The sequence below is a fragment of the Falco rusticolus genome, chromosome 11 (assembly GCF_015220075.1).
Source record: "Falco rusticolus isolate bFalRus1 chromosome 11, bFalRus1.pri, whole genome shotgun sequence".
NCBI lineage: Eukaryota > Metazoa > Chordata > Aves > Falconiformes > Falconidae > Falco > Falco rusticolus.
Window position 1 is genome coordinate 3,736,218 of NC_051197.1, and position 13,239 is coordinate 3,749,456.

The following is a 13,239-nucleotide window of genomic DNA, read 5'->3' on the forward strand; positions in this document are numbered from 1 at the left end:
GATTGCAAGGGATAAATTAAAATACATAAAGTTGTTTGTTTTCAGTAATCTGATACAGCCCAATGAGATCAAAAAGAAGAACATGATCAGAGTAAGGTCTGTTAAAGTGATGAAATCAAGAGGGATAGTGTCACTGCCAACAGCAAAAAATGGACCGGGAAATTGGAAAACATTTCTTAAAAGAGTGAACAAAAGAGATGTTTAATCAAATGCTTACCAAATATCAGCTTTGGAAGGACCTATGTTAAAAGCACGCCAGAGTTATGGCCGTACCTATTTCTCTTCACTGAAAGAGAGATCGATGGACAGCTATCTCCTTATCACACACACCTCTCTCCGCTAGCCAACTCATTAAGCTCATTAATTGCTTTTCAACTCTTTTGCTCCATAAGATGCTGACAGAGATGAAGATAAGTTTTGATACTCTGTCACTTATCTTTAGAAGAGGGAATGAAAACAGTAAACAAGCCTATAGTAATGTCTGAAATGGAGCTATAATATAGCCTTGAAAGTCCTGATATTTTGACAGTCAAAAGCCCCTCACAGTCAGTGCTCTGGCAATACAGAAATTTTCTCTAAGTAGCGTTACTGGTAGAATGCAAAACATTACAAGTGCAGTCCAGAAAAATCAAAGTACAGTCCTAAACACAGTCAGCACAAGTAGGCTGCTAACATTGCTGTCAGTATCTTGGAGTATACAGATGACTGTTTTCTTGTGCCCATGCACAGACATAAGTAGTTTCAATTATTCTCTACTACAGGAAATGTAAAGGAAATATTAAGTAAAACTGAAAAAAACCCTAACCATATATTAAAAATGCCTTTCTGCTGGTTTACAAAAAAGAAAAGGAAAATATTTTATATTCCAAAGCTCACAGCTAGTGAAAGTACTCAGAAACCAGAGAGAAATTATATGAAAAAGTTCTGTTGTAAGTCAGACACAAACTGATGGTCATTAAAATAATCATTAAATTAATAAATACATTCAGATTAGCCACAATTCTTGATTTCGGCAAATATCTCAACACCAGAAAGCAGAGTTTCTTCAAATCTAAATATGAAGGCACTATTTAGTTCAGAGAATAATAGATGACATTCAGAAAGAAATATACAAAATTGTAAAGTACATAGCAGGAATAAGGAGGACATTGAAAAGACATCCAGAAGGAGTAACATTTTAGAAAGGCTGCAGCATCTACAACGCTTGGGGTCCATTAGTGACAAACATGCATGCCCACCTTTGAGGTGGGGGAGAGACAAAAATAGTACTTTGTAGAGGAAACAAAACTAGTACCATGTTATTTTTTCCTAATACAGGCCTCGGAAAATATGATACAACCAGAAAAGAAGCGCTTCACAAAGATGCTGATTCTCTGGGAAAGCCTTTTTCTCAGAGTATTAAAGACCACTCTTAAGACTCCAACCTTATGTACATAATTACCCCCCATCTCTCTTGAGACCTACTACACTGGTCTCTGAGAAGAGGAACTTGAGAAGGACACAGAATACTTTACTGACAGCTTCAGGCACAGTAGTCTTCCAAAGAGATGCAAGACACAAAGTTAATGGCTACCTTTTGCTTTACTAGTCTGACCTTTAAAAATGGTGCTTAAAAAAAAAAAAAAAAGAAAAAAAAGAAAAAAAAGAAAAAGCTGTCTTCACTCATATTCAAGAAACTACACAAGAAAGAAAAGGCTACTCAGATTCTACACCTAAATCTAAGCAGCACAGTAGTAGCAGATGGTACACAAGCACAGCTTTGTTTATGTTTCAAGACCTACTGTACACTTAGTGTAGCATTTGTTGATTTTAATTACTCAAAACTGAAAAGAATGACTTCAAAAACAAGAGACTTTGATATGACCATGATAAGATTTGCTAAAACAAGTTTCAAAATTTTTAGATATATTTCCTATCACAGACAGTAGCGTAGACTATGAAAACATTACACTTATGTTTTATAAAAAGATGATTGTGCTGAATAATTCTAGTGTGGCCATGGCGCTCTGGATTTCAGACTAGGGAAATTCACAGTCAAGTTTTAAATTCACTTAGAAATGATTGATTAGCAAAAATGTAATGAGCTAAGAAGGAGAACTAGAAGTACCATTTATCGATAACGTTTATGGTCTTGGTAATTAAATTACCCACTCTGAAATAAATTCTGTAAAGCTGGTCATTCTGATCCCAAGATTATAGGTATTAATAACATACAGGAAAAAGGGAAAAATTATAGAAGGCAGGGCTATAATAATGACCACTTAAATGCAGGCATACAATGTCTGGAAACTCAAAAGAGAAGAAGCACTTTAAGTCTTAAGAACACTCCGTTCTTTTCCTCCTTTCTGATCACAAGCCACAAACATACTTAAAAATGTCCTAAGTAAACACCAGATACTTACATTTCCATTTTGAAAGGAAGGTAATGTACTCACTGGCCAGCTCACAGGAGCTGGTGGAGTCTCCATAATTTCACACTTAGGGTCTCTTGCAACGATCATCCTAACAGAATTCCCACAGTTTCTCAGCACTTGGGCAACTTGTTCACTGGTCATTCCTTGCACATTGGTCCCTCCAATCTGTAAGATGTGATCTCCTGTCTGGAGCCTCCCGTCCTTCAAACATAAATAAAACAGCAAAAACATGTTTCCAGTCCATACATAAACTATCTATTCCATTACACAATTGAAACCATGTAGAGGCATCTTCATGGCCATGAGGGCCAATACAAGAAAATACCATAAAATTGACCACCACAGCAACATACTAAATAATTCAAGGCAGCATTTGCATAATCATGCAGGTTTTTTCACAGCAGTTAACAGTGGTAAATCAACCTTTCCAAAACTGAGTCGGATACAAAGTTGAATTGCACCATGCCTAAGAAAGTTGTTACTTCTAATTTAGAGCAAAACAGGCAGCAACAAGGTTTTATAATCTCACAAGTTGTTATGTATTGCTGTTTCATAGATTACTCCTCATCCTATAGGGGTTAGAATAAAAAGCATTCTGATTTAGGACGACTTAGAATTTTTCAGTATGCTAATACTTCTGTATTAGCCTGGCAATTCTTTTCTCACATGACTAGCTCCAACTCGGGCGAGTAAATCCACTGAAGGTAACAAGACCCCACACAAACCGTTTTTTACATGATGATTATGATTCATGACCTACATCATCATTTCTATTATAAGCAAGCATTCATAGGACCAAATCCTCAGCTGGTATTGATCAGCACAGCTCCAGCACCTTAGGTGCATTGATTTATATACCAATCATAGCAGAGTTATTCCCAGAACTAACTCAAACTCATTTACAAACTCATCCAATTTTAACATCTATATGTGCTCATTATTTCATATGTTCTTAATGATGTCTCATTCAGCTGAGAATGATGTGATGAGTTCTTAACTTACATGCTTCATTTGTAGCCAAAACACTTTATTCCTTACAGCAAAACAGGTGTTACACAATAATTAAAAAATGCTCATTTATACATGACAGGTTCAGGGGGAAGCAATCAAGTAAAAGCCAACATTTTCCAGTAAAGCTCTCCAAATCTCCAGTTTTCATTTCCATCCTATACTAGAAGTACCTTAGCACCTCTCTTTTGTTTGTTACCAGACCTTGTCTGCATGGGTTCCAGACCTCAAATATTGTAACTTGTCACGACCAAATTCACATTAAAAATCCAAACTTTTTTTGCTATTGAACACATTCTACTCCTAAAAATGTATCAACAGTTAGCACAGAGTCTTTAAAGATTAGCAATCAAAGGTTGCAAACTACCTTTGCAAACTGCAACTTTAAAAGATATCAGTAACTTCAAAAGGCTTTACATCAACCCTAGGCATCTCCCTGAACTGGTCAGATCTCAAGGCAGGGATCAAAACCCCTTTAAAATGAAATCCACTAAAAATAGGACATCTTCAATCTATAAACTGAATCTTGCAATGCAATTACTTCAATAGGGCAGATTCTCTTGTTCAACAATTCATTTGGAGAGTTTGTCCCTATAGCTGTTGCCACATGTGCCAAATTGTACAGAGGACATGCAAATCCATTAAGAGGATTTGTCCTCCCCTAGAGTGACCAAAGGCTGAAAAAATCAAAAGTATTGAAAATATTAAAAGGTTAGACAACTTTTCATGATTTCTGCATGTTTAACAATGTTATAAAAGCCAAAGCATGTCTGAGAAACAACTTAATTCATATCAGGTGCTGACTTTTTCCTCCATCATACCTTCAACATATTTATTTATGAAGTATACATTGGCATTCAGACTTTGATGCTATCAGCTTCCTTTTGTTTAAGTATATTCGTTTATTTTAAGACTGTCAAAACCAGTTAATTATGCTTTACAATCAAACAAGAAGTGACATAATATAACAAATTACCCGATCTGCTAATCCCCCAGGAACAATTGTTCTTACAACTACTCCACTCGACTTTCCTCCTACAATTCCAAAGCCTAATCCTGAACCATCGTTAATCAGCTCAATGTCTTCAACGTGGCCCCAGTGAATCTGCAATTAATAAAAACAGGAGATTTTAATTTCAGCCGAACTTTAACGTTTCTCACTTTTACATGTACTGGGAACAAGAAGAATTAATCAGAGCAAATCTCTCTCTCTACCCTACATATTGGAGATCTGTTGGATTTTGTTCAGTCAGCTTCATTTCCTTATAAATATGCAGTGGGATTTCTCATCTGTTTTTAAACATACATTTTGTCCTTCACTTTCAAGATAACAGGATACCAGGAAAAAGTAATTTTAATATTTTCTTGCCAAAATAAAAACTATCCTTTTAGTTTTTCACAAATCAAGAAGAAAACAGAGAAAAACAGAGGCAAGGAGATTGGACTGGCCTAGGTTTCACTTAGCATTGCCCAAATTCTTATTTCTGTTATTTCACTTACATACTCTAAACACTACCAGTACATGCGGAATTAATAGCGCAGCACAATATTCTGCCATACTGAATTGGAAGCATGTTTCTAAGCTACACTGTACCATGACCTTATGTTCTACAAGACAATCTGAAAATAACAAAGCTGTTAAGCAATCTAAACTCAGCCAATGTTTCTGTCAGATTAATATCTCATAGAAACCAAAATGGAGCAAAGTAGGCAGATTTAAGTCTTCTGTGAATAAAGGATTTATTAGCATACTGAAAATCTTTGCCAAAGCCAGTTAAATATCATAAAAGAAGTTTAAAGACCCCCTGTAGAGATATATATATTTGTATTTTATTTTGTTAGTCTGTTCAGTGCAGATCTTTCAATGAAAAAGCAGTTAAGGTTTAATTCTTTAAAATTTTCAGTGCAATAAACAATATTGATTATCCACTAAAACCTTCAGATTTCACTAGCCCTGTAATAATCATGAGGGAAATAATTACTGAGAATAAGGAAAGCACTGCTCTTGACCAGATTTTCATCAAAATCTACTAGTATAATAAATTAAGATTCTAATATTGCAAACCCTGGATTTAGGTGTGCAGTTCGACCAAATTCAGTGAAGCCACCTGGACCATATGGTTTGAACACAGATGGATGGAAGTTCAGCCATAGCTTATTACACATCCCAGTGACAAACACTCCTTGGTCAAGAAAACAAAAGTGTTCACAATCAATGAAATGTGCAGATTAAAAAAAAACCCAATATGTAAACAGGGATTGAGAGGTTCTTTAACAGATACTTTGTGTTTGGTTTTAGAACAAAGACAAGGCTTTTTGTTTTGAGCAGTTTAAGTTTGAATTGGTTGGGATATTTCAAGCAGCGCTCATGATAGGTTATGTTTACACTCTTTTAAGATGTAATCAGAGCATCTTCAATTGCTGAGCACAAGTAGGTTTCAGCTGGGTATACTCATAAAATGCTTTACCCAGCCTGTGCTGAACAGAACCTGCTGCTAAGAATATGCTGATCTACTAAAGCTTCTGCTATCCCATAAAAACCCAGGATCTATTTTATAGCAACTTCATGCAGCTTTGCAGTGGAAGCCTTATACTTATTGCATGATCAGTTTAAATGAAATGTCATCACATATAAAATCCGAATAAAGAAAAAAATCCCTGTATGTAAAGCTTACTAACACAAACACAGCCACAAAAAAACCCATCCAGCCTAGTTCAAAATCTGTTTTTGACAGTATTACAACAACTCACAGTCTCAGGTGGATTTATATCATTTAATAAGACAGCCGAAGTTCCGCTGTTTCCATGACCTGGCTCCCTAGCCACAACCAGATGTAGAGATCCTGTGGATTGCTGGAGGAGGGCAATAGCGTGCTGATGGGAAATGTTCTGATCCAATGGGGTGCAATTAATGGCCAGTATGTGGTCATTTTCCTTTAGTCTTTGATCCCTTCACAAAACATTAAAAGAAAATTTAAAATGCAGCATAGTGACTTCACAATGGGCTTGTGTAGTTTAAATATGAACATGCAAAATACACAGTTCTGCAAGGTTCAATACTTACATATTTAAAAAATCTGCTTATTAGACTGTCTTCACTAACATACAAACTACATGCAATCCACACTATACTGAACTGCTCAGCCATATTTTGTTCCATCTTTACCACAGCACAGGAATTTTCTCAATTTCTTCCTTTGCTTCTATTCAAAATTCAGTGAAATGCCCTCATCCTTTCTTGGTGTTATGGCATTATAGAGCAGAAAATTATTTTTTTCCAGTTATGCAATGAAATAGGAACTACCCTTCATTATGTTTAGCACCACACCATACCATCTCTAACTACCTACAACTCAGGCTTATGTTATTGTTTTGTATCATTATTTAACCTAAAGATCAATGAGCTGCATATTTATATTTTACTCAAAATTTACAGTATCAAACTTCAGGCTTAAAACTTTCTTTGAGCAATACACAATTCAACTTATACCTTAAGATAATATGAATTTCACAGTTAATTCACCCTAGTGATGAATTTAGATTTGTGACAAGACAGAAACCATCACTCATCTCCTTTGTTAAATATTCATTCCGAGCACGAGACCAAACTGTTACATAGACAGACACTGCCTTCAAAGCTCTGTAGGAATCCAAAAATGTCTCCAGGAGATCTTGTCTCAGCAGCAAAATGGAAAGCATGCTGGGGAAATTTAAAAACCCCGAAACAATATAACTGCACATCTTAACTAACACATTTTAAACTTCCTTTTTATCATGCGATGTTTAAGATGTTTCCCAGAAATCACTTTCTTCAAGCACTAACCATATTTTAGATTCTCTCATCAAAGAAAGTGAGCAGCAGGTCATCAAATCCTAAAGTGAGATATTCACCCTCCTTTGACATCCGGATCAGTCCATCTGTCTCCACTTTGAAAGAGCCTAATATGCTTTTCTTTAAGTGTTCTCTAGTGTGTTCTCTGTGGGCCCATAGCCATTATCATTCCAACCTCTCCCCACTCTTTTTGTCATCCTGTGTTGGCACTTCCTGACATGTGTTATTTAAAAAGTGACACCAATGACTTGAAATCTAGACACATTTTCTTGAAACATAATTCCAAGCACTGCATTTGTCTCATGCCAACTCTTGTGGTTTTACAATCACATTTTATTTTTAAAGGATTGCTCTGTCTTTTGTTGTTGCGTGAAAACCCACAGACAATACGGGAAGAAACTGCCTGAAGCCTTAATTCTATGATGACATCTGTGCAGGGATCTGTTGGGAGGACTGGATCTAAATTTACACAGGAAACAAACAGTAAAACCAACTATAAATAGGGCATTGTCATAGGCACATAAACAAAGAAACAAGGAGGGGGGGCGGAATCTTTCAGGGAAACAATGTGTAAAAATTTAAACGGAGGCTAATTATTATTTTCCTTGTATCTTTTCCGAGTTTTCTTTTGTTTTTTAGTAAAGTACACATGATTCTCTTAAATGAGTCGTTATTTCTGGAAATTCCATTTATGAATGGCTCGGATATTTAAAACTCATCTAAAAATCTGATCTTCAAAACATGAGTCCATTTAGTTGAAAAGCCAGAATTCAAGATACCACCAACAAAATATCCCGCCAGATAACCCAGACAAACACGTTAGTCTGAGAGAGTTTTCAAGCTGAAATTCATTACTTTTCTCGTCATGGAAATACTTCAAATTTCCAATACAATTATAAAGATCTCACCTGTCAGCTATGCTTCCTGGCTGGACTTCCTTGACAAAGATACCAACTTCTCCCAGGCTGTGATTTTTAAGGGCAATCACACTAAATCCAAGACCTCCAACAGAAGGCTTTTCAATCTTTATTGATTCTATTTGTCTGCCCTAATAAAACAGAAAAAATTGATTTACTAATTTTTAATGCAATAGAATGAGCTAGTTTAAAAATTTATGAACACTGGGAGAATTATTCTCCTCCTAAGACTAAACAAAGGCAAAATACTGAATATGTTATTTCTATAAAAGCTCCTCCATTTATTATTTTTAATATAGCAGAGTATTGGATATGCAAGCACTCTGAGGTTCTGAAACCTCAGGGAATTTAAGAGCTGCTTTCACACTTCATTCACGTTATGAGATGAATTCCAAACTGGATGAAAACTATGAACGAAGTGCTGTCTACAGCAATATATTTGGGATTTCTGGAAATGCTGCATAGCTAAACTAAATTACTTGTCTTTTGGCTCTCTTTGCTTTTAATGCTGATTTTTAGGTGTATGTTCAAAAGATTGCAGCTTTTAAATAAAGAAATTAATTTCCTTCCCCTCCCTGCAACTTCACACTTAATGCTAAAAAAAGTTTGGTTCTGCAACTGCCTGCTCTTCAGTTCTAAGATTTTTGGGGTTGTTTACTGGGAAATATTACTTAGAGAACACACTGCTATCACAGCTGTTTTATCCAAAATAATGTGCAGTCTTTACTGCTAAATCTTTTATCTGATGAGTTGATGACACTCTAATGAGAAGAATTATGCTCAAAATATTACAGTTACATTAAGGTAGTCAATTAGCAACAGTTACTTACTATAGAAAGCATGACTAACCAATTAAATTAATGGTTCAATATAACACAGAACAATACGTTTGTGGTATAAATGCCAATCCCACATGGGTCGATGCCTGTACCTGTATAACTTCCATAAGCATCTGGTACATGCTACATCACATGTTAATGAAATCAGCAGCTGTCTGGCAAAGTTAAGACATACTAAATGAAGAGTTAAATAAAATACTACATGCCAGTTCTTTTAATCATTTGCACTGTTCATATATTAACAGAGTTGGTATATTTCCAATTTAAAATGTACTTGAAAAAACAAGTCTCTCTATCAAAACAAGTTTCTGCAGAAAATGTCCACTTTCAATTAAGTGTCATCAAATACCCAAAACGTTTTCTGGCAACTGAAATTTCTTTTGTACATTGGTGTGTTTGGTAGAAAGACAGACAAAAAAATTGGCAAAGAAAAAAAACCCAAAACCCCACCCCAAAAACAAAACACCAAACCACTTTCCCTTGCTGACATCTTTCATAGGGAAAAGTTATCCTCAGCACTTCTGCTCTCTTACTGGCTAGGAGGCACCACACTCCCAGATACACAACAAAGAGCATGCTTGAAAATGCACTCCAAAGAAAGAGTTTGATGTTAAAGGAAAAGAAGTTTGTTCACTAAAGCTGAGAGCCTTACCTTTGCCATCTGTTTGATGATTAAGTTAAATTCATTAACTCCCAGGTTTGGAGTGAAGGTCGATGCTTTGGCTTCAGGTGAACTGCAAGGTGTATGCACACTCCCAGCAGCAACTGATTTGTCAGCAAACACTAGTACCCCTCTTCTAGTAAAATCAAAATCTACTGAACGGTCAGGAGGCATATAATTGAGCTGTTAAGAATGAACAAAGACGTAGAAAAACTATGAAAAACAAAAGAAGAGATGTCCACATATACCATTTTGTGTGAAAACTGCCAAATAAGCAAGCCTACATACATTCGCATACGCTTATTCACACAAACATACCCACCTCTATAAATTAAGCAATGTTAATATACAGCTATAATCAAGTTACCATATCAAGTTCAAACTGTTTTTCAAGAGGAAAGTTCTTTGAATGTTTCAACTCTGTTTCTACTCCACTCATTTTCTCCGTATCTTTTGTGCTTCTTCCCTGCCCGCGCCCATTGTCCTCTTTTCACTCTAATATTCCAAAAACAGCACATACAAAAGCACCAAACATTAAAGAGGCACTGAAGCACTGTTGCAACTGTCAGGCAAACACAGACAATTTTGGCAAAAGAATCCAAATTTTTTAAGTCACTCTGGAGCCAAAGGCCTGTTCTGTATTATCTCCTCCCCAGAGAGAGCCCAGGGTACAAACTAACCGCCATTGAACATGCTATCATTGCTAGAATTTGCAGTTCAATTTCTAGTCCTGACAGATAATGAAGAAATGCAGAAATATTCTCAGTGTGACATAGCAAACTGAAAAATCCTGAATAAAACTGCTCATGACAGACATGCTTAAAAAATTTCAAGAAACCGTAAGTTTTCTAGATACAATAATTCTGAACATTCTTGATATAAAATCCATTATGCCAGAGTCACAAAGTATGATCTTAGATATATTTGCATTTCTGTACATTTTTAAAAGCTTGCAGACATGCATACAAGCTTTGGAAGGAAGGAGCAGCAACAGATGCAGCACCTATGTGAACCTGGGAAGAAGGCAGAATGAATGGCACAACCACTACCATGCCACCCAGGCAGGAACACATGCAATACATTTGGCAATGACAGCAAGCTGGCCTCGTCCCCCTGACACCCACCCCACCATATCTGCAGCTGGGCAGGTGCAGCAACAGCAGAGACAGGGATTGCTGCTGCCTAGGGTACCCCAAGTTAGTCCTTAGTTTTAAGTTTGCATGTTTGACACTGCTCGTTGCAGGGTGAGACCCATTCCTACAGATGTGTCATTGATGCCCATGTCCACAGAACATGTCAGCTGGCATTATAAACTAATCCACAAAGTTCCTTCCACTGCTGAAGCCAAGTCATTTTAAAGCTAGCTTGCGTAGTCTGCATCAGAGCCGGGAAAATCTTTAGGAGTGGCTTTCTAGATTTTATTTCCCGAAGCAGGTTAACAGTTCTTGTACAAGTCAGCAGGAACTAAGTGATGATGTCTTTTAAGGACAAAAGATGCTACCAGTTAGCTGATAAACAGTATTTAGCTTCTGTGAAAAACAAAGGATCCCAATTCCAGCTGTCTTCAGAACTTCAAAGTACTAGAGCTGATGTCTTTTGCAGATGTTTTTTTCCCCCACTGATGTGGTTCTCAACGCCTGCTTTTTGTTTCCCTTTCAAAGCATGCCGCCCCATGACCTGTTTGTTGCAATACCACTTCTCAGTTCAGTAGTGACTCTGTAGATACTATGTTGACAAAAAAACAACACAAAAAACAACAACAAAGCCCCCAAACCAATATTCACTCACATCAAGTTACAGCTTATTAATGACAGTGCCCCGATTAACACACGCCTACATACCCTGTTTTAAATTCCAAGTTCACCATAATTATCATCACACCAACAACCACAATTTTACACTCACTTGTTCCTTCAGTTGCTTGATGGATTGCTGAAGAGTCAGTATGTGGTTAAACAAAGGGCTCCTGAGTGTGTTACGTAGAACAGTCAGGTTTTCATTATGTTGGGAATCTCTTTTCTCACGCAGTTTTGCTTGCAGACGATCAAGGATCTGCAGCACCTGCTGTTTATCTGCACCATAAAGTAGTACATGTTAGGAATGGAGCTTCATTTCTCACCGCTTAACAAAAGTAATCACTTTCAGACTACATACCTGCAGCAGGATTTTCAGGCATCTTGAAGGGTATTTTTGAAATTACTCAGAATAACCTAGATGAGGTTTAAAAAAAAAATGAAATTAATAAATCATATATCCAAGCAGAATCCTAACAGATACACAGTCAATACATGCAATAATAAAATACTAAGCTAACTATAACAAATTTAATAAAAGAAATACTACCCCCTGTTTACCCCAAGCACTCAAAGCAGTTTTCAATATAGCTAGCTGCACTGCAGCCTCAGCACATTCAAAAATCTTTCCTTGTCACTTGCACACACAGGAAGGAATATGAAAAACGCTTTCAAATATGAATGAAAATCCAGGTTATAAAAACAAACATTGGCCAAGAAAACTAAGACAGCTATGTTCAACCAAATTATTTTGGATATAGAGATTAAAGTTGTGATCTCTTCAAATATACATACAGTTTAAATCTTCCTATTATTTAGAAGATACTTTCCACCTGATTAATTGTAGACAGTATTCTTAGCATGATAGCTCAACCCTGCTGCATGGCAATATAGGTGAAACCTTGCATCTCCCTATAAAACAATGAAGTTCCCTCCACTCATGAGACACCACAGCAATAAGGCCCCAAACTGGCCAAATCAGTCCCTATTCCAACATGTTCCTAAGGGAGGTCAGTTCTAATCACAGCCTTGGTGCTGAACAGGTCAGAGAAGCCTGTCTTCCTCTCCTGTGTGAGCTTGCCTTTCTCTTTTTTACATTCATGACAAGCTTTTAAGGTGCAGAGTATCTTTTATCATGCTCCTCTACAAGTGCCAAATAGAACAGGTCTCCAACTGGGGCTAAGGCCTAGATGGCAGTATAAAAACAACAGACTTGCAATTAGCAGCGATGAGAAATTTGTACTCTTACTTGCATGTTATTATGTTGATGCGGAGCCTGCCATTCTGAAACCTATCAAGGCAGTCATACCAAAACATAAATGAGAAACAAGATTTCTTCACTGAGTGCAAGCTTCTCTGAAAGAAATCAGCCATTTAATAGCACAATTTATATTATTTTAACTCTACCCAGTATATAACTGTGTAATTTCAGAATAATATATTTGGAATTATTCTGGAACAAAAATAGCCCTATATATTAAAAAAAAAACTACCTCTGTATTTACTTCTTTAATCTTGCAATTCAAGAGCAGAAAGGGTTATATGCATCTGAATGTAATACCAGAATAAGACATTCCAGGGGCTCTCTCCCAGCAGGACCTCTGATCCTTTCAGCTCTGCCTTTGACACTGTCTGTGCTCACACTGAAAATATCTTGAATTCTGGGAGGACACTGTTATATTTAACAAAATATTAACTATGCAGGTGAATAGCTTCTCTTCTCCTGAAGAGTCAGATCCAGTTGATTTATCTAAGGGGGAGGGGAAGGCAGAGGT

At 36.6% G+C, this 13,239-nt stretch overlaps 1 protein-coding gene across 4 annotated transcripts in view; it reads right to left on the reverse strand.

Moving 5' to 3' along the window:
- PATJ (PATJ crumbs cell polarity complex component) overlaps nucleotides 1-13,239 on the reverse strand; it is a 157,147-nt gene that overhangs the window by 138,853 nt on the left and 5,055 nt on the right. For all 4 annotated transcript variants that reach the window (XM_037404759.1, XM_037404756.1, XM_037404757.1 and 1 more), the window contains exons 2-8: nucleotides 11,826-11,881; nucleotides 11,577-11,743; nucleotides 9,663-9,854; nucleotides 8,163-8,302; nucleotides 6,174-6,372; nucleotides 4,399-4,527; nucleotides 2,403-2,615 (exon numbers count right to left, since the gene is read on the reverse strand). In XM_037404759.1, the coding sequence (XP_037260656.1) occupies nucleotides 2,403-2,615; nucleotides 4,399-4,527; nucleotides 6,174-6,372; nucleotides 8,163-8,302; nucleotides 9,663-9,854; nucleotides 11,577-11,743; nucleotides 11,826-11,847 (1,062 nt within the window). In that variant the 5' untranslated portion in view covers nucleotides 11,848-11,881. The remainder of the gene's footprint in view (nucleotides 1-2,402; nucleotides 2,616-4,398; nucleotides 4,528-6,173; nucleotides 6,373-8,162; nucleotides 8,303-9,662; nucleotides 9,855-11,576; nucleotides 11,744-11,825; nucleotides 11,882-13,239) is intronic.